Source organism: Mus caroli, unplaced genomic scaffold, assembly GCF_978045245.1.
Source record: "Mus caroli unplaced genomic scaffold, Mus_caroli_1 scaffold_18, whole genome shotgun sequence".
Classification (NCBI taxonomy): Eukaryota; Metazoa; Chordata; class Mammalia; order Rodentia; family Muridae; genus Mus; species Mus caroli.
The window spans coordinates 60681405-60703572 of NW_028227273.1; the positions used below are offsets into that span (position 1 = coordinate 60681405).

At 42.9% G+C, this 22168-nt stretch overlaps 1 protein-coding gene and 1 pseudogene across 1 annotated transcript; one reads left to right on the forward strand and one right to left on the reverse strand.

Moving 5' to 3' along the window:
* Window positions 1–260: 260 nt before the first annotated feature.
* LOC110284023 (uncharacterized) lies at window positions 261–3998 on the reverse strand (annotated as a pseudogene).
* Window positions 3999–8884: 4886 nt separating this feature from the next.
* Window positions 8885–12934, forward strand: LOC110312359 (ATPase MORC2B). Its single transcript, XM_021185896.1, has 2 exons — window positions 8885–9368; window positions 9756–12934. Exon 2 carries the CDS (start codon window positions 9782–9784, stop codon window positions 12848–12850), a length of 3069 nt encoding a protein of 1022 aa, XP_021041555.1. The 5' UTR covers window positions 8885–9368; window positions 9756–9781; the 3' UTR covers window positions 12851–12934.
* Window positions 12935–22168: the final 9234 nt, after the last annotated feature.

Genomic DNA, 22168 nt, shown 5'->3' on the forward strand with positions numbered 1-22168 from the left:
ATAACCATGATACTCAATTCAAATTTCCTTGTTCTAATAAAAATATGTCCTTTAATTCAACCTCACATAAATTCTTTGGACATGGGCAGAACTCTAGTTTAGTTCCTCATAGAAAACTCATCCCTTTCTGAAATATAATGGGCAGAGTCTTTATTTTATGGATTTCTATGGGCATTGTAACCTCCCATCCTGGGAAAAAATGGCCAGCTAAGCTCTGTTTATAGCACTGTAGGTCTTATCTAGATCACAATCATACTCTTCTACACAGGGTGAATTCGTTCATGTCTTTGCAAGGAGCTGCACTGCAAGAAGGCTTTCCCACATTGCCTGCATCTATAAGGTTTCTCTCCACCGTGAATCTTTCCTGGTACCAAGGTGAACTATGGTAAGTGAAGGCCTTACCACATTGCTTGCATACATATGGTTTCTCTCCACTATGATCCCTCTCATGGTCCCGAAGGGAACTATGGAGAGTAAAGGCTTTACCACACTGACTACACACAACGGCTTTAACTGTACTATGTTTCTGCTCATGTCTCTGAACCTGATTCATAGAAGGAAAGGTTTTCCCACACTGCGTACATACATAGGGTTTCTCTCCACTGTGAATCCTTGCATGCTGTTGAAGGGAACTGGAAAAAGTAAACGCTTTCCCACATGGCTTACATACATAAGGTTTCTCTCCATTGTGACTTCTTTCATGGTATTGAAGAGAACTGTAAAAAGTAAATACTTTCCCACATTACTTACATACACAAGGTTTCTCTCCATTGTGAATATTTTCATGGTATTGAAGGTAACTGTTTTTAGAGAAAGCTTTCCCACATTGTTTACATACAAATAGTTTTATTCCAGAGTGAGTTTGTTCATGCCTTTGAATCTCACTCAAGCATGAAAAGAGTTTCCCACAATGCTTACATCCACGGGATTTCTCCCTACTATGGATCTGTTCATGTCTTTGTAAGGATCTGCACAATGTAAAGGCTTTCCCACACTGTTTACATCCATAGGGTTTCTCTCCAGTGTGGGTCCTTCCATGATGATAAAGAGAATTCTGTGTTGTGAAGGCTTTACCACATTGCTTACATACATAGGGTTTCTCTCTACTGTGCGTTCTTTCATGGTGATGAAGGGAATTGTGTGTAGTAAAGGCTTTACCACATTGTTTACATACATAGGGCTTTTCTTCACTGTGAATCCTTTCATGGCATTTCAAGCAATTGAAATGAGTGAATGCTTTTCCACAGTGTTTATAGTCATAGGGTTTCTCTCCCCTATGGATCCTTTCATGATACCAAAGAACACCATGAACATAAAAAGCTTTACCACATTGCTTATACTCATAGGGTTTCTGTCCACTGTGAACTCGTTCATGTCTTTGCAGATATCTGTACAACATGAAGAGTTTCCCACATTGCTTACATTCATATGGTTTTTCTCCTATGTGAATTTTCTCATGGAATCAGAAGGAAGTGCATGTAGTGAAGGCTTTTCCACACTGCTTACATTCATATGGCTTCTCTCCAGTATGAATTCTTTCATGACATCTCAAGAAACCAGAACGAGTAAATGTTTTCTCACAGTACTTACAGACATAGGGTCTCTCTTCATGATGCATCTTTTCATGGCACTCAAGGTCAGCAGGATTAGTAAAGTCTTTGTCACATTGTTTACACACAAACAACTTCTCTCCAATATAAGAACTTGGATGAATAAAAAAGTGAAGTGGAATAGGGAAGTCTTTGGAACATTCCTTACACTTACACGGACCATCCCCCTTGTGTGTCCTCATTGGTCTTTCAACACCTGCAATGTTCCTGAATTCTTTCCTATGCTGTTTGCACACACCCAGGTTCTCTGACGCATGAGTTCTTTCACGTATCTGGAAGAAATGATCACTAAAAGCTTTTGCACACTGCTTACTTTCATAACATCTATCTTCAGTTTGTGTTTTTATATGCCTCAGAAGACACTGGGGGAAACCTCAAGTTGTTTCTACAGTCCTTACATTCATACAGTCACTTTGCAAGTTCCTGATATTCATATGGTTTGTGTCCATTTTGAACCCTGATAAGTACATTTAAGGATGAATTGAAGACATTTCTACAAATATCTCTTTCACGTGGCTTGAATTCATGAGGATTATCTTTATACATGAAAGGATTGAGAACCCAGCTGAAATTTTTACACATTGACTATCTTCTTTGTGTTCACAAAGACTCTTTTCCACTTGACTTCTGAAAAAATACAAAGTTTTATTATTATTTTCCAATAGGATAATAATTTTAAACATGAATATATGAACATTCTACAGTATGACTTCATATACTTATTATCAATAGTGATAGTCCTACAGAGTTTTTCTTTTTCCTTTTGTTTTGATTTTTTTAAGGTACATAGGTCTTTTGAGACACAATATTAATCTGTGCCCCAGTGGTAGACAAGCCTATCCTTTTCCAATCTTTGGGAGGTGAAGGCAGAAGGATCAAGAAGTTAAAGCCAAGGTCAGGTTCATAACCAGTTTGAGGCTAACCTAGGCAACACAAAAAACTATGGCCAAAAAACCACAAAAAACAAACAAACAAACAAACAAAACATAAAAGGGATAGACAGATAGCTCAGCACTTGAGAGCATATATTGTTCTCCCTTGAGACCTGAATTCAGTTCCTAGCATTCATGTCAGGCTGTTCAAAATCACCTGTAACCCCAGGCCCAAGAAAACCTGACATTCCTGGCCTCTGTGAACTCACATGGATATATTCATGAATATATGTGTAATTTAAAATAAAACAAACATGGTGGTGGTGCACACCTTTAATCCCAGCACTTGTGAGGAGAGGCAGGAGAATCTATGGGTTCAAGGCCAGCCTGGTCTTCAGAGCAAGTTTCAGGACAGCCAGGGCTACACAAAGAAACCCTGTCTCAAAATAAATTAATAAATATATAGATAGATGATACATAAATACATACACAGATAATACATGAATAAATAAAAATTAAATTAATGTTTAAAAAGGTAAATATCACAGAAACACTTTAATGCTGTAGACATTTAAAATACAAAAATATGTTGAGTTGGAGGATTTTCTGAATATGGACCTATGTGAATTTTTGGAGACAGTTTTCTAAGACTACATTATTTGGTGTTCAGACTATATCTTTGTTTCTTAAATTCCTTCTCATTCAGAGAGGAATATGACTTCAGTGTTTATTTGAGGACAACTTACTTTAGATTTTTCAAAGAACAAAAGTTGTTTTGAAAGTTCTGATATAGCTGTCTCTTGTGAGGCTATGCCAGGGCCTAGCAAACACAGAAGTGGAGTCTCACAGTCAGCTATTGGATGGATGACAGGGCCCTCAATGGAGGAGCTAGAGAAAGTACCCAAGGAGCTAAAGGGGTCTGCAACCCTATAGGTGGAACAACAATATTAACTAACCAGTACCTCCCGGAGCTCGTGTCTCTAGCTGCATATGTAGCAGAAGATGGCCTAGTCGGCCATCAGTGGAAAGAGAGGCCCATTGGTCTTGCAAACTTTATATGCCTCAGTACAGGGGAACACCAGGGCCAAGAAGTGGGGGGGGGGACAGGGGAGTGGGGGGTATGGGGGACTTTTGTGATAACATTTGAAATGTAAATGAAGAAAATACCTAATTAAAATAAAGTAAAAAAGAAAGTTCTGGTCTTCCTGTTCCATTCAGACCCAGAAAAATAACTGACTTTGTATGGAGTTATACAAATGTATGAAACTCTAGGCAATTTCATAACAAAACACAGAATATGGTATATTGGCCAAATTTCTGTTTGTACATTTCACAACATATGGGTGTGAACTGGTGAACAAATCATACTTGGTTACATCATAGGTGACCTCCTACCTATGGCAGTCAAGTTCCTCAATGTTTCCTGCATCCCATCTTTGTCGAGCTTCTTTTGAGAAGGATTCAACAGTGCCCACTCCTCCATACTGAACTTTACAGCTACATCCTCAAAGGTCATGGATTCCTAAAACATGCCACTTATTTCCAAGAGAAGGGGAAGTGACAACAACGGTGATCAAAACTGAGATCATAAATCACATGATGCTGGCAACCTCCACACAAAAATTCTCACATTAGATTGGAACCATATGGGACAAGGAGAGCCAAATAGGATCACTTACTGTGTTGCTAGATAACCCCAGGAAATACAAACTGGGCCTGCTGTGTTGCTTCTTTTTAAAAACAAAAACAACAACAAAAAAACATTTAATTGCAACTGGTGGTAGTAGTACATTCATTCCATCCAGCACTTATGAGGCAGAGGCAGATGGATATCTGTGAGTTCAAGGCCAGCCTGGTCAACAGAGTGAGTTCCAGTACAGCCAGGGCTACACACACACACACACACACAAAACAAAACAAAACAAAACAAAACAAAACAAAACAAAACAAAACAAAACAAAACAAAACAAACTTGTCTTGAGAAAACAAATTGATTAATTAATTAATTGATAATTAAATATTTATTTGTAATTATGTGTGTTTGTGCCTCTACTTGGGTATGTGCAGATGAGTGCAGATGCCCACAGAAGCCACACACATCAGATTCACAAGGATTTCGGAGTGGTTGTGAGTAACCCATCCGGTGTGCTTCGAACTGAATTCTGGCCATCTGGAAAAGAAGGATGAGTTGTTAAGCTCTGAACCATCTCTCCAGGCCCTGTTAGATGACTCTTAACAAAGTCCCACTACTCACCACTTAACATACACAAGAATCAACACCAAGTAGCCTCAAACTGTCTTTCTTATACATTCTTTTTATTCAAAAAATAAAAACTAAAGTATCTGTTGGTTTATTCTGGAGTCTGGGGTACATATGCCATAGTGTTTGTGCAGAGGTCTAAGAGCTAGCTATCCTTCCACAATGTGTGTTATCAGAGGCAGGTACCTTTACCACTGAGCCATCTCACCGGCCTTTTTCTTATAAATTCTTGAGAAAAAAACTCAAAACTAAGGCAGAATCTGGTGCTTCTACTAGAATGGACTGAATGAGGCCATGAAAAGCAGCCTTTTCCTCCAACTTGAGTTAACAACATACTTTTGTTTAATGGTTGCTTTCTCTCTAGATATTTGCAAGTTTTGGACATACCTAGCAAAAGGATGACAAAATAATCTCAAGATGATGAATCCCTAAAGATCTGCTCTGAACGATAATGCTTAACATTTCTTGAAGCAACTTTGTGCAGAGAAAAACAAAGGCGGGCTCTGTGAAAGCGCAGAGAAACAACTTTAGTAAGTCTGTATCTAAAATCTCAACTGTCAACCATGTATTAAAGACCACAAAGTGGAATATGAATGAGAATTTACTATTCAAATAGAAAAAAATTAGAGCTCTTGTTGGAAAATGTAAAGGGCCAAGGAATAATGAGAATATTTTTAGCAAGAGCTCACTGCTCCCAACAAATTATCTCTTATATATACCCATAAAATTATTTCCCAAAGCACAACTTTGTCTAGTAAATCAAACCAAATTCTTTATTTTAATCAAACAAAAGAAAACCTTTTGGGGCTGGGGATGCATCTCAGTGAAGCACTTGTGTGATGTGTAGAGCTATGGGCTCAATCCTCAATACAAACAGAAAATAACATGTTTAGGAAAATGTTCTATATGGATTCAAGGTCAGCTAAAAGTCAGCAAAAATTAATAAGCATTGTGCCACAAATGAAAGGAATAGTGTTTTCCCACTAGAAACAAAGATAGAACATATGAAACACATAAGTGACTTGCAGAACCTGCCCCTGAGGCCAATGAACAAAATTTCAGCCAAACAGCAAAGTTTTCATTTTAATCAAAAATAGTTTTGAAAATACACATTCATTGAATTAACTGCATATTTTAATCACATTGCATGCACCCAGGAATCTAACTCACTTAAATGAAATTAAAACCAGCTGCGATGGCACTGCCCTGTAATGCCAGAAAACAGATGACATTTCAGACAGGCAGACATTCACTGGAGATATGCAACACACATGCCTAGGAACCCCACTTAGGGAACCCAAAAGTATGGATACCACTGAAGTTCAACCTGCAGACCTCTCAGCTGCCCAAAACCTGCATCTCCCAGAGCGTATAGTCCACTGGAGCATCTTGGACTATGGAACCTCAGAGCCATCTTACCAGGCTTTTGAGAGGAATCTGTTATGATGCTGATGCTGGACTGGAATTTCCTGGTTTCTGTCTTTGCCTCCTGAGTTTCTGGGACTGCAGACAAACAACCTCATGCCTAGCTGGTACACAACTTTAATAGGAGTACTTTAGGGTAAAATTGTTCTCACTGCTTTTCATTGATGGTTGATTGGTTGGTTTTGAACCAGGGTCTTTGCAGCTTGAACTAGAATCAAACTGAGGAGGAATTTGAAGTCCAGATTTTCTGCCTCCCCATCTTGGGGCTGGAATTACAGGAATGTGTCAACACACTCAGCCATTTTGTTTTGTCTAGTTCAATAGAGGTTTGCTATGAAGGTGAAGCTGGTTTCTTGTGCTTACTTTGTGGCTCAGGTAGTATCATACTTACCATCCTCCTGCCTCTTGTTGTATAGCAGTTTCCTCCTAGACTGAAACGTTCCATCCTGCAGGGAAGCTCCTTAAGCCCAAAGCAACTCAAATAACTCCAGGGAGTCCATGAAACTGTTCAGATTCACCAGGCCCCTGCTTCCCAGGAGTAAGCAATAAGGCCTCAAAGAATTATTCTCAGACAAGCCAAAATGAAGACTTTACTACCCAGGCCAGGCAGCCACCAGGAAGGAGTGGAAACTAGTGGTGCTGCCTGGAAGAGATTTAGACCAACAGAGTCACGTGGAAGGCAGGAATATTCTCCAACCTGGTGAGCTGCCCACAGGCTACATACATAGTGTGCCCAGGTTCCCAGTTTTTGTGAGTTCTCACCCATGCTGTGGTGGCCTGTGGTTATGCAGCTGTCTTTGAATCATATCTACTCTGATCTTATAAGACACAGACCAAGTGGGACACAGGTGGCAGACAACCTGACACCTAACAGCAGCTCAGGTTACAGACCACACGCCACCTTCTCACTTTTGCCTTGGACCCCTTGTACAGACCTCATGCTCTGATTGGCTGTAAATCCTGGATCCACAGTCTCCAGATGACAAGATACCTAATCTGGGAGAGAAGAGAAAACTTTGGAAACCTTCATGGCTGCTCCTACTGTCAAGATGACTCAAACTCCGTGGTGCTGTTACCTCTTCCTTAGCTCAACTTCTGAGCCCAATAGGACACAAAGATCTACTGAGCAATTTAGGATCTTTGCACAATAACAGCAAAAGGAAATGATTCTGACTGTTCTTAGAAGTTTTTTTCTGAGCCTCCTGAAAGCCCAGTTCTCTTGAACTAGAGGCTTGGTAGCCTGGGACCCAAATAGCAGCTCACTGACTAAGCTCTGGAGGAGGAGGAGGAGGAGGAGGAGGAGGAGGAGGAGGAGGAGGAAGATGAGGAAGAGGAGGAAGATGAGGAAGAGGAGGAAGAGGAACAAAATGTGGAAGAAGAGCCAGGCGTGGTGGCGCATGACTTTAATCCCAGCACTCAGGAGGCAGAGGCAGGCGGATTTCTGAGTTCCAGGCCAGCCTGGTCTACAAAGTGAGTTCCAGGACAGCCAAGGCTACACAGAGAATCCCACCTCAAAAACAGAAACAGAAACAAAAACAAAAACAAAAAATGTGGAAGAAGAAAAGGAAGAGGAGGAAGTAGAGGAGGAAAGCCGTCTCTTAAACGGAGTGCTTTTGAAATGAGATTCCAGTCATAAGCCCTTCACAACTCAGCTCCCATACCTGGCAAGAAGAGGGGAGGGTTCTAAGAGACAATGGTTTCCCCACTGCAAGAACATATTGGCAATGAATACCATGCAGTCACGCCATGCAACAAGCCTCATACAAAAGATTTACTGGGGTCAGTCTGCCACTGACCAGGAAGAGACAGACAGCAGAGGGCTGGACAGAAAGGAAGACTTTTATAGGCTTTTTGGAGCATGTTCCGTGAGCTTGATGGGAAAGTATGGAAGGTTAGGAAATATCATTTGTTCATTAAACTTGAGCCAAGGGTGATAATAATAGTGATTTCCAAATCTCTGAACTTGAGGTTAATCCAGGGGCACGATGTTTTTCTATTGAGCTTGAGATCAAGGGTCAGGGTGTTCTTTTCCTGGCCCCTTTACTCTACACTGGTGGCTGGGGGAGGTGGGAATGTGGTCTCACAGAGCCCAAGATGGACTCTTATTATCTATGATCCTCCTGCATCCACACTCCAAGTGCTAGAACAATTGTGCATTAAAATGCCTAAGCAGCAAAAATAGGTCCCTTGGTTCCACTGTTACTAATGGTGTCTGTGCCAGGCTAATCAGGTCCTTGGCATCTTGCTCAAAGAATTTAAGAAGGACTACAGCTTGAGTCTGGGGAGATGGCTCAAGGGTTAAGAGGGCTTACTGCTCTTTCTTGAGAATGACTTCGATTCCCAGCACCCAGGTCCGGAGGCTGACAAACTGCCTATAACTCCAACTCCAGAGGATCAGTCAGCTTCTGCAGGCATCCACACGCAAATGACATATAGTCACCAGATAACAGGAAAAGTGTTTAGTAAAAAAGGCCTAGAGCTGTGAGCATTAACGACACAAAAGCAGAAAATGGGATAGCTTTAGCGATGGCAGAGAAGCAGCAAGCTCTAAATTCATGCTGTTACTCCTGCCATCCTTTGGTCCAGCACCCATTATTACAATCCAGTCGAGCTCCGCTCTTTAGCTATGTAGTGACCTAGTTCAGCAGACAGGTGACGCTCCATGGAGGCGGAGGCGGCCCGTGGTTCCAAGCGCGCTGCGGCGGTTGAATTCCGAGTTCTAAACAGAGGGACAAGGGCTTCTGGGAGTTGTGGCCAGTGGCCAGTGCGCACAAGCTGGTTAGTGGTGCGGTTGCAACTGTCCTACACCTTGGGTCTCAGCCTTGAAAGCTGAGACTCACTCCTCCCAAAGAGGGGGAAGTAGCTGCAGGATCCCAAGTCTGACAGGGAATGGTGTAGGACCATAGCCAGCCACGTAAGATTTGGGTGGGTCTGTTATGAGGAGTTTCTGTTGACTACTGTGAGGTCATTTCACACAGCACCCTGTGGTGATTGTGGCATAACATTAAACTGGGTTTGAATTTGAAAGACTGGTAAGGAACCACAAAGACCTTTTTAAAGTTGCCAAGTGGGATACCAGATGTACAACTATCTACGCTGTGAAAGGACCTTCTAGCACTGCAGCTATTTAAGAATACTTTGGTCAATAGTGAAGATGTAGATGAAAGTTAAATTTCCTGGTAGACGTCGATTTCCACACTGGTAAGTCTTCTCATTAGAAAATTTAGGACATGAAATGGCTCAAAGAATGTCCAGATAAAACAGTTAACAATCAAGTTGAGCTGTTAAGGACCACCCACTTTTAAACCAGATCATCTGAAATGAACTAAAAAAAACAAAAAAAATTAACACTCAAAGTTCTTTAGAAATGCTGGTTTAGGCTTCACCCACCCACCCCCAAATAATTGCATCATATTCATTGAAAATTAGAAAGAAAGGAAAAAATAACCCCAGTTTCAGATATCTCTGTATTTTGGATAGTTACTAAGTAACTTCTTTTATCTCTCAGTAAGAAGCAGAAACTACCCTTTACTGAGTAGAACCTAAAAAAAAAAATCTGCCCCAATACATATATTTCTCCGTTACTAGGTGAGACTGGAGGCTTCATTTGAGTCATGGCGTTTACCAATTACAGCACTCTCAACCGGGCTCAACTAACCTTTGACTATCTACACACAAATTCAACTACCCACGCATTTTTGTTTGGTGCTCTTGCTGAACTGATTGATAATGCGAGGGATGCTGATGCCACCCGGATAGATATTTATGCTGAAAAACGAGAGGACCTTCAAGGAGGATTCATGCTTTGTTTTCTGGATAATGGAGTCGGAATGGATCCAAACGATGTCATCAATGTGATCCAATTTGGGAAATCAGCCAAACGAACACCAGAGTCCACACAGATTGGACGGTACGGGAATGGGCTAAAATCGGGCTCAATGCGTATTGGGAAGGATTTTATCCTCTTCACTAAGAAAGAAAACACCATGAGTTGCCTCTTCCTGTCTCGAACCTTTCATGAGGAAGAAGGCATTGATGAAGTGATAGTCCCTTTGCCTACTTGGAATATTCAGACACGAGAACCTGTCACAGACAACATGGAGAAGTTTGCCATCGAGACAGAGCTCATCTACAAGTATTCTCCCTTCCACACTGAGGAAGAAGTGATGACCCAGTTTACAAAGATTTCTGGGACTAGTGGAACCCTGGTCATCATTTTCAATCTCAAACTCACGGACAATGGAGAACCCGAACTAGACGTAACCTCAAATCCAAAAGATATCCGGATGGCAGAGATCTCCCAAGAAGGCGTGAAGCCAGAGCGGCACTCCTTCTGTGCCTACGCTGCTGTGCTGTATATCGATCCTCGGATGAGGATTTTTATTCACGGGCACAAGGTGCAGACTAAAAAGCTCTGCTGCTGCCTGTATAAACCCAGGAAGTACACCTTCACGTCACGCCGTTTTAAGACCAGGGCAGAACAAGAGGTGAAGAAGGCAGACCAGGTAGCACAGCTCGCGGAAGAGAAGGCCCGGGAAGCAGAGAGCAAAGCCCGTACATTAGAAATACACATGGGTGGAGACATCACCCGGGACTCCAGGGTGATGTTGCGTCAGGTCCGGAATACAGCCATCACCCTCCGAAGAGAAGCTGATGTCAAGAAAAGGATCAGAGACGCCAAGCAGCAAGCACTCAAAGAACCTAAGGAGTTGACTTTTGTTTTTGGTGTCAACATTGAACACCGTGACCATGATGGCATGTTTATCTACAACTGTAGCCGCCTGATCAAAATGTATGAGAAAGTGGGCCCACAGCTGGAAAAGGGCATGGTATGTGGTGGGGTTGTTGGAGTCATTGATGTGCCCTACTTGGTCCTGGAACCTACACATAACAAGCAAGACTTTGCTGATGCCAAGGAGTACCGCCACCTTCTGCGGGCAATGGGGGAGCACCTGGCACAGTACTGGAAGGACATAGAAATTGCCCAGCATGGAATTATTAAGTTCTGGGATGAGTTTGGCTACCTTTCAGCTAACTGGAACAGACCCCCATCTGATGAGTTGCATTTCAAACGCAAGAGGGCTATGCAAGTCCCAACCACTATACAGTGTGATTTATGTCTAAAATGGAGAACCCTCCCCTTCCAGTTAAGTGCTGTAGAAGAAGGTTACCCTGTCAACTGGGTTTGTTCCATGAACCCCGATCCTGAACAGGACCAGTGTGAGGCTTTTGAATTGAAGCAGAAGATTCCTCTGGGGATATTAAAAAAGGCCCCAAAGACACAGGAAGAAAGACAGAAGCAGCTGACAGAGAAAATTCAACATGAGCAGAGGAAGCTTAAGGCCCTTAAGAAAATCAAGCCTATCCATTCACAAAGTGACCTAAAAAAATTACCCTTGGAAGTGACTTCCAGACCTTTCTCCAAATATCCTGCTCATATATTTAAGGGTCCTCAGTCGTCTTTCCGTGCAGTAAAAACAAATGCCCAACGAAGACCTCAGTCCAGGCATGCTCCATTCAGACAGCTCCAAAGGTCTTCTATCATCTGCACCAATCCAAAACCACCTCCTCTGGCAGACAAAATAGAGGCTGTGCTGCTCCAGCCACCCGAGACACCCCAAAAGCCAATGAGCCCCCTGGTCAAAACTATACCCCAACCCACACCTCTGGTACAATCCCTGTCACCATATGTAGTCCCCGAGTCCAACAACCTTTGGAAGGTCGAAACTCCCCAAATCATGAACACTCCAGTGGCCGAGTTGCCATATGTACCTGTTAATCCCTCACTGGTGATTTGTGATCATAAGCGGAGTCCTGAGGTCTCTGATGAAATAAAAGATGAAGACAGGAGGAAGAGGATTTGCAAACGGGGCAGGTTTACTGTGAATAAAGAAAAGATTCAAGCAAGTGAGCTCTCAGACAGCGCTGGGGAAGAGAATCCAGCTGACCTCAAGACAGCTCAGAAAGATAAAGGGCTGTATGTGGAGGTATGTGTGATGGGAGAGTGCTACAAGGGCCATGTCACAGCTGTGGAGGTGGGTGATAATGTGGTATGGTGGAAGGTCAAGTTTGAGGATATGCCCAAGGATAGCACACCAAGAGACTGCTGGGTGGAAAAGGGCAGTGAAAATGTATGGCTAGTGAAGCCATCTCCAGAGTACCAGAGCACTGACGAACAGCAAGAGGATAGAAAGGGGGAGGAGGACACTGTGGTCCAGCAGGCTTTGGCACTGCAGCAGACCTCCACCTCTGAATGCTTCTGCATTGAACCCGACACTACTGCCTCAACAGCCAACCACAAGACCATTGACCTCTTGGTCCAAATTCTCTGGAACTGCCTACATTATTTCATGCCTCTGAGTTTTCCCATATCCAAGAAGGAGTTAGGTGCCATGAATTCGGAAGAATTACTGTCTCTCCCTCTGAAAGAGTGCTTCAAGCAATATGAAGTCGGACTCCAGAATCTCTGCCGTTCCTACCAAAGATGTGCTGACTCACAAGCCAGGGTCTCTGAGGAAAGCCTGCGCATCTCCCAGAAGAAACTCCAGGAAACAGAGGAGAAACTCCAGAAGCTGAGGACCAACATTCAGACGCTCCTGCAAATGGCTCAGCAGGGCATCAACATGAGGGCAGATGATGAGCTGGATGCCTACATTGAGGATCTTGTCAGTGGTGATGACTGAGGGACATGAAAAGAGATCAGCTCCCCTCCTCAACACTCCCACAGTCTCTGTGGAGGGAAGTTCCATTCGTGCGTTTTGGGAGGGGCACTCTGGTCCTTTGAATCTTCCTCCCTGAATTTATAAATATTTTTAACGATTTATTTTGCTTTTCATTATTGTATGTGTGCATGTCTATCCTTAAAGCACTGGCCTCACAAGCCAAAGAACTAAAGTTATGAGAGGGCCTGAGCTGCCTGGGGTAGGTGCAGGTCCTCTCTGATAACAATAATCACTTTAAAAAAAAGATTTATTTATTTTATTTGAGTACACAATTGCTGTTCTTCAGACACACCAGAAGAGGGCATCAGATCTTGTTATAGATGGTTGTGAGCCACCATGTGGTTGCTGGGAATTGGACTCAGGACCTCCGGAAGAGCAGTCAATGCTCTTAACCTCTGAGCCATCTCTCTAACCCCAACAATAATCACTCTTAACAACTAAACCATTTCTCCTGCCCCAAGATATTTGCTGTTTTGTTTTGTTGTTTAAAGAGACCATATTTCTTTTATGTGACCTAAGCAAATGCCAAAAACCTTTGCACTTTTTTGGTTGTGAAATCTGAACCATTCAGCTCTCAGAGGGATATGAAGTTGGAAGAATTCTGTAGGGCAAGCATGGTTTTTCTCCTAGAGGGTCAACAGTGGGACATTTGATATATGGAAGTGGTAAAAGGCCCAGACCTGTCAGGCTCTAGGGGCTCAGACCTGGTGGGGGAGCATCTAAGGGTGTTGAAGCAGGCAGAAAGACTCTCCCCAATGTCCTGCTCTTTGATCAGGAGTCTACAGGCTACCCAGGTAGCTACCAGGGTCCAGACAGCTTGAAGAATGACAGCAGGTTCTTGCCATTCTAACATCTCATGCACCACTCAATTTCCCATTAAAGAAGTGATTTCCTGAGGCTACTATGGACTCTAGGTTCAGACCAAGACAACTCTTGACCATCTAGGTCACTGGCTTGGGTGGCACTGCAAGAGCTTTCCTGAAAAGGTTCAACTGTGAAGGAGCCCTGTAGAGGAGGAGGCCACATTTATGGCCACCTCAGTGAGGCTCCTCCCATTGAAAGCCATTGCTGCTGCCTTTCTATATCTTTCTCTGTTATGCCCCCCAGGGCTCTAACACACTCCTGCTCTGGAGCAGTGAGAAGGGAAGGCCTGGGAAGGCTATCAGCCCTCCACTCCCTGCCTAGGCACAACCTCAGCTAGCCAGGGTCAAAGCAAAGGCAAAAGCACCTGAGGTTTGTCTAATGGTTCCAACCCCTCAACTTGTCTCATTCCTATTCAAAGCTACTAAAGACAGGGATGTGACTTGAAAATGGGGACATAGTGATGGGGGGACCCTGACCTCAGAAGCCATAGGTGTTTCCCTACTTATGCACACATGGCTTAAAAATGCCTGTTGAGTTCTGGGCTTCGGCTGTATGGGGTGGGGTGGGGGGGAGAGAAGGAGGGCGACACACGCAGTGGCTTTTTGAGATGAGAACACCACTCAGAAGTAGTCTTTTCTCAAGTGTTCTCCAAAAGGGGGGTTTTCCTGAGCTTATGGACATGTTCTGCTCCCCAAATCTAGCCCTTTATTGATCCCACTAGGCAGGGTGTGGGGTCTGTTTTTGTTCTGAGACATTCTACATTTTAAAAGATTTCTATATGGATGTGTTCTCCCTCTCCCTCTCCCTCTCCCTCTCCTCCCTCTCCCTCTCCCTCTCCCTCTCCCTCTCCCTCTCCCTCTCCCTCTCCCTCTCCCTCTCCCTCTCCCTCTCCCTCTCCCTCTCCCTCTCCCTCTCCCTCTCCCTCTCCCTCTCCCTCTCCCTCTCCCTCTCCCTCTCCCTCTCCCTCTCCCTCTCCCTCTCCCTCTCCCTCTCCCTCTCCCTCTCCCTCTCCCTCTCCCTCTCCCTCTCCCTCTCCCTCCCCTGCCCCTCCCCCTCCCCCTGCCCCTCCTCCTCCCCCGCCCCCTGCCCCTGCCCCTGCCCCCTTCCCCCTCTCTTTCGCCCTCTCTCTCTTTCGCTCTCCTCCTCTCTCTCTTTTTTGGTTTTTTAATTAGGTAGTTATTTCATTTACATTTCCAATGCTATCCCACAAGTCCCCCACCCGCAACCACACCCACTCCCACTTCTTGGCCCTGGCGTTCCCCTGTACTGAGGCAGATAGTTTTCACGACCACTGGGCCTCTCTTTCCACTGATGGCCAACTAGGCCATCTTCTGATACATATGCAGCTAGAGACACAAGCTCTGGGGAGTACTGGGTAGTTCCTATTGTTGTTCCACCTATAGGATTGCAGATCCCTTTAGCTCCTTGGCTAATTTCTCTAGCTCCACCATTGGGGACTCTGTGATCCATCCAATAGCTGACTGTGAGCATCCATTTTTGTTATTGATTGGCCCCGGCATAGTCTCACAAGAGACAACAATATCTGGGTCTTTTCAGCAAAATCTTGCTAGTGTGTGCAATGGCGTCAGCGTTTGGAGGCTGATTATGGGATGGATCCCCTGATATGGCAGTCTCTAGATGGTCAATCCTTTGATGTCAGCTCCAAACTGTGTCTCTGTAACTCCTTCCATGGGTGTTTTGTTCCCAGTTCTAAGAAGGGGCAAAGTGTCCACACTTTGGTCTTCATTCGTCTTGAGTTTCATGTGTTTAGCAAATTGTATCTTATATGTTGGGTATTCAAAGTTTCTGGGCTAATATCCACTTATCAGTGAGTACATATTGTGTGAGTTCTTTTGTGATTGGGTTACCTCACTCAGGATGATGCCCTCCAGGTCCATCCATTTGCCTAGGAACTTCATAAATTCATTCTTTTTAATAGCTGAGTAGTACTCCATTGTGTAAATGTACCACATTTTCTGTATACATTCCTCTATTGAGGGGCATGTGGGTTCTTTCCAGCTTCTGGCTATTATAAATAAGGCTGCTATGAACATAGTAGAGCATCTGTCCTTCTTACTGGTTGGAATATCTTCTGGTTATATGCCCAGGAGAGGTATTGCGGGATCCTCCAGTAGTACTATGTACAATTTTCTGAAGAACCTCCAGACTGACTTCCAGAGTGGTTGTACAAGCTTGCAATCCCACCAACAATGGAGGAGTGTTCCTCTTGCTCCACATCCTCGCCAGCATCTGCTGTCACCTGAATTTTTGATCTTAGCCATTCTGACTGGTGTGAGGTGGAATCTCAGGGTTGTTTTGATTTGCATTTTCCTGATGATTAAGGATGCTGAACATTTTTTCGGGTGTTTCTCAGGCATTTGGTATTCCTCAGGTGAGAATTCTTTGTTTAGCTCTGAGCCCCATTTTTAAATGGGGTTATTTGATTTTCTGGCGTCCACCTTCTTAAGTTCTTTATATATATTGGATATTAGTCCCCTATCTGATTTAGGATAGGTAAATATACTTTCCCAATCTGTTGGTGGCCTTTTTGTCTTATTAACGGTTTCTTTTGCCTTGCAGAAGCTTTGCAATTTTATGAGGTTCCATTTGTCAATTCTCGATCTTACAGCACAAGCCATTGCTGTTCTATTCAGGAATTTTTCCCCTATACCCATATCTTTGATGCTTTTCCCTACTTTCTTCTCTATAAGTTTCAGTGTCTCTGGTTTTATGTGGAGTTCCTTAATCCACTTAGATTTGACCTTAGTACAAGGAGATAGGAATGGATCAATTCGTATTCTTCTACATGATAACCACCAGTTGTGCCAGCACCATTTGTTGAAAATGCTGTCTTTTTTCCACTGGATGGTTTTTGCTCCCTTGTCGAAGATCAAGTGACCATAGGTGTGTGGGTTCATTTCTGGATCTTCAATTCTATTTCATTGGTCTACTTGTCTGTCGATATACCAGTACCCATGCAGTTTTTATCACAATTGCTCTGTAGTACAGATTTAGGTCAGGCATGGTGATTCCACCAGAGGTTCTTTTAGACTTGAGAAGAGTTTTTGCTATCCTAGGTTTTTTGTTATTCCAGATGAATTTGCAGATAGCCCTTTCTATTTCTTTGAAGAATTGAGATGGAATTTTGATGGGGATTGCATTGCATCTGTAGATTGCTTTTGGCAAGATAGCCATTTTGACTATGTTAATCCTGCCAATCCATGAGCATGGGAGATCTTTCCATCTTCTGAGATCTTCTTTAATTACTTTCTTCAGAGACTTGAAGTTCTTTTCATAGAGATTTTTTACTTCCTTAGTTAGAGTCACGCCAAGGTATTTTATATTATTTGTGACTATTGAGAAGGGTGTTTCCCTAATTTCTTTCTCAGCCTGTTTATGTTTGTGTACAGAAAAGCCAGTGACTTGTTTGAGTTAATTTTATATCCAGCTACTTCATTGAAGCTGTTTATCAGGCTTAGGAGTTTTCTGGTAGAATTTTTAGGATTATTTATATATACCATCATATCATCTGCAAAAAGTGATATTTTGACTTCATCTTTTCCAATTTGTATTCCCTTGATCTCCTTTTGTTGTCAAATTGCTCTGGCTAGGACTTCAAGAACTATATTAAATAGGTAGGGAGAAAGTGGGCAGCCTTGTCTAGTCCCTGATTTTAGTGGGATTGCTTCCAGCTTCTCACCATTTACTTTGATGTTGGCTACTGGTTTGCTGTAGATTGCTTTTATCATGTTTAGGTATGGGCCTTGAATTCCTGATCTTTTCAATAATTTTATCATGAATGGGTGTTAGATGTTGTCAAATGCTTTCTCTGCATCTAACGAGATGATCATGTGGTTTTTGTCCTTGAGTTTGTTTATATAGTGGATTATGTTGATGGATTTCCATGTATTGAACAATCCCTGCATCCCTGGGATGAAACCTACTTGGTCAGGATGGATGATTGTTTTGATGTGTTCTTGGATTCAGTGAGCTAGAACTTTATTGAGTATTTTTGCATCGATATTCATAAGGGAAATTGGTCTGAAGTTCTCTATCTTTGTTGGGTCTTTTTGTGGTTTAGCTATCAGAGTAATTGTGGCTTCATAGAATGAGTTGGGTAAAGTACCTTCTGCTTCTGTTTTGTGGAATAGTTTGTGAAGAACTGGGATTAGATCTTCTTTGAAGGTCTGATAGAACTCTGCACTAAACCCATCTGGTCCTGGGTTTTTTTTTTTGGTTGAGAGACTATTAATGACTGCTTCTATTTCTTTAGCGGATATAGGACTGTTTAGATAATTAACCTGATCTTGATTTAAATTTAGTACCTGGTATCTGTCTAGAAACTTGTCCATTTCATCCAGGTTCTCCAGTTTTGTTGAGTATAGCCTTTTGTAGATGGATCTGTGTGGGAAGCCACATGTGCCGTTGCAGAGTGGCACAGGCTTCTGCTGGCCACCACGCATACATAGGCAGGAAAGTTTTTTGCCAAGATGAGGTTTTGAGAATTGACCAAAATTGACCAATCAAAAGAGAGAGAAATTGACCAATCAGAAGAAAGAGAAATTGACCAATCAGAAGAGAGAGAAAGTAACCAATCAGATGTAGGAATGCAAATGAGGTAGTAAGCTTCAGCCAAACACAACACAATCCGGGTGTGAGACACGCCTCTCCTAGGCCTATATAAAGCAGCACCAGGGCTGGGCTGAGGGTCTTTTCGCCTCTGCAATCAAGCTCTCCCAATAAACGCGTGCAGAAGGATCCTGTTGCAGCGTCGTTCTTGCTGGTCGAGTCGGACGCTCGCAAGAGATCTGATGGTGTTTTGAGTATAGCCTTTTGTAGACGGATCTGATGGTGTTTTGGATTTCTTAAGGATATGTTGTTTTGTCTCCCTTTTCATTTCTGATTTTGTTAATTAGGATGCTTTCCCTGTGCCCTCTAGTGAGTCTGGATAAGGGTTTATCTATCTTGTTGATTTTCTCAAAGAACCGGCTCCTCATTTGGTTAATTCTTTGAATAGTTCTTCTTGTTTCCATCTGGTTGATTTCTCCCCTGAGATTATTTCCTGCTGTCTACTCCTCTTGGGTGAATTTGCTTCTTTTTGTTCTAGAGCTTTTAGGTGTGTTGTCAAGCTGCTAGTGTGTGCTCTCTCTAGTTTCTTTTTGGAGGCACTCAGAGCTATGATTTTCCCTCTTAGAAATGATTTCATTGTGTCCCATAAGTTTGGGTATGTTGTGGCTTCATTTTCATTAAACTCTAAAAAGTCCTTAATTTCTTTTTGTATTCCTTCTTGACCAAGGTATCATTGAGAAGAGTGTTGTTCAGTTTCCACCTGAATGTTGGCTTTCTATTATTTTGTTATTGAAGATCAGCCTTAATCCATGGTGATCTGATAGGATGCATGGGACAATTTCAATATTTTTGTATCTGTTGAGGCTTGTTTTGTGACCAATTATGTGGTCAATTTTGGAGAAGGTACCATGAGGTGCTGAGAAGAAGGTATATCCTTTTGTTTTAGGATAAAATGTTCTGTAGATATCTGTCAGATCCATTTGTTTCATAACTTCTGTTAGTTTTCCTGTGTCCCTGCTTAGTTTCTGTTTCCATGATCTGTCCATTGGTGAAAGTGGTGTGTTGATGTCTCCCACTATTATTGTGTGAGGTGCAATGTGTGCTTTGAGCTTTACTAAAGTTTCTTTAATGAATGTGGCTGCCTTTGTATTTGGAGCATAGATATTCAGAATTGAGAGTTCCTCTTGGAGGATTTTACCTTTGATGAGTATGAAGTGCCCCTCCTTGTCTTTTTTGATGACTTTGGATTGGAAGTCAATTTTATTAGATATTAGAATGGCTACTACAGCTTGTTTCTTCCTACCATTTGCTTGGAAAATTGTTTTCCAGCCTTTCATTCTGAGGTAGTGTCTATCTTTTTCCCTGAAGTGGGTTTCCTGTAAGCAGCAAAATGTTGGATCCTGTTTGTGTAGTCAGTCTGTTAGTCTATGTCTTTTTATTGGGGAGTTGAGTCCATTGATATTAAGAGATATTAAGGAAAAGTAATTGTTGCTTCCTATTATTTTTGTTGTTAAAGTTGGCATTCTGTTCGTGTGGCTGTCTTCTTTTAGGTTTGTTGAGGGAATACCTTCTTGCTTTTTCTAGGACGTGGTTTCCGTCCTTGTATTGGTTTTTTCTGTTATTATCCTTTGAAGGGCTGGATTCGTGGAAATATAATGTGTGAATTTGGTTGGATCGTGGAATACGTTGGTTTCTCCATCTAGGGTAATTGAAAGTTTGGCTGGGTATAGTAGCCTGGGTTGGCATTTGTGTTCTCTTAGTGTCTGTATAACATCTGTCCAGGCTCTTCTGGCTTTCATAATCTCTGGTGAAAAATCTGGTGTAATTCTGATGGACTTGCCTTTATATGTTACTTGACCTTTTTCCCTTACTGCTTTTAATACTCTGTCTTTATTTAGTGCATTTGTTGTTCTGATGATTATGTGTAGGGAGGAATTTCTTTTCTGGTCCAGTCTATTTGGAGTTCTGTAGGCTTCTTGTATGTTCATGGGCATCTCTTTCTTTAGGTTTGGGAAGTTTTCTTCTATAATTTTGTTGAAGATATTTGCTGGTCCTTTGAGTTGAAAATCTTCATTCTCATCTTTTCATTGTGTCCTGGATTTCCTGGATGTTTTGAGTTAGGATCTTTTTGCATTTTGTATTTTCTTTGATTGTTGTGCCAATGTTCTCTATGGAATCTTCTGCACCTGAGATTCTCTCTTCCATTTCTTGTATTCTGTTGCTGATGCTTGCATGTATGGTTCCAGATTTCTTTCCTAGGGTTTCTATCTCCAGTGTTGCCTCACTTTGGGTTTTCTTTATTGTGTCTACTTCCCTTTTTAGGTCTATATGGTTTTGTTCATTTCCATCATCTGTTTGGATGTGTTTTCCTATTTTTCTATAAGGACTTGCAACTCTTTAGCAGTGTTCTCCTGTATTTCTTTAAGTGAGTTATTAAAGACCTTCTTGATGTCTTCTACCATCATCATGAGATATGCCTTTAAATTTGGTTCTAGGTTTTCAGGTGTGTTTGGGTGCCCTGTACTGGCTGAGGTGGGAGTACTGGGTTCTGATGATGGTGAGTGGTCTTGGTTTCTGTTAGTAAGATTCTTACATCTGCCTTTTGCCATCTGTTAATCTCTGCAGTCAGTTGTTATAGTTGTTTCTGGTTAGAGCTTATTCCTCTCGTGATTCTGTTATTCTCTACCAGCAGACCTGGGAGACTAGCTCTCTCCTGAGTTTCAGTGATCAGAGAACTCTCTGCAGGCAGGCACTCCTCTTTCAGTGAAGGTGCACAGATATCTGGAGTTCAGACTTTCCTCCTGGCAGAAGATGAAGGCCCGAAACAGGACCTGTTCCAGAAGCTGTTAGCATCTGTAGTCCACACTCTCACCTCTGCAGAGTAGTGTCGGTGGAGTCCGGGATCCAAGATGTCTCCCGCAGATGCTCGGGCAAAGCCCTCCTGGGCAGGGTGGGCACCTATCCTCTGGCAGGGAAGGTGCCTGGATGTCTGGAGCCCAAAAAGGGGGCTGCCTCAGAAGCTCTGTGGCTCCTGCCTGTCCCAGAACTGGTTAGCTTCTGTAGTCAACACTCTCACCTGTGCCTTCCTCTCTCTATCTCTTTCTCTCCCTCTCTCTCTCTCTCTCTCTCTCTCTCTCTCTCTCTCTCTCTCTCTCTCTCTCTCTCTCTCTGTCTCGTGTGTGTGTGTGTGTGCATCCTGTCTACAAGAAATGCTGTCACAGGGAATGGAACAGAAACTGAGGGCCAACCAATAGCCAGCCCAACTTGAGACTCATGACATGGGTGAGCAGCAATCCCTGACACTATTAATGATAATATTATTATGCTTGCAGACAAAATCAAGTTGTCCTTTGAGAGGCTCCACCCAATAGCTTACTCAAACAGATATAGACACCCACAGTCAGACAGTGGATGGAGCTTGGTGACTCTTATGGAAGAATAGAAGGAATTACAGGGTCAAAGGGGATAGGAACTTCTCAGGAAACCAACTGAGTCAACCAACTTGGACTCTTGGGGCTCTCAGAATCTGAACCTCCAACCAAAGAATATATGGGGGCTGGATCTGAGACAACCCCACCCCCAGCACATATTTAGCAGATGTACAGCTTGGTCTTCATGAGCATCCCTCAACAACTGGATCAGTGTCTGTCCCTAAATCTGTTGCCTGCTTGTGGATCCTGTTCCCCTAACTGGGCTGCCTTTTCTGGCCTCAGTGGGAGATGAAGTGCCTAGCCTTGCAGAGATGGTGGGGGTATACCTAGGGGTACCCCTACCTGCTCAGAGGAGAAGGAGAAAAGTAATGGGGGAAGAATTGTGGGACTGGGTGACCTGGAGGGGGGCAGTGAG

Coding starts and splice junctions, on each gene's coding strand:
- LOC110312359 (XM_021185896.1), top strand. CDS start 9,782: ATGGCGTTTACCAATTACAGCACTCTCAACCGGGCTCAACTAACCTTT.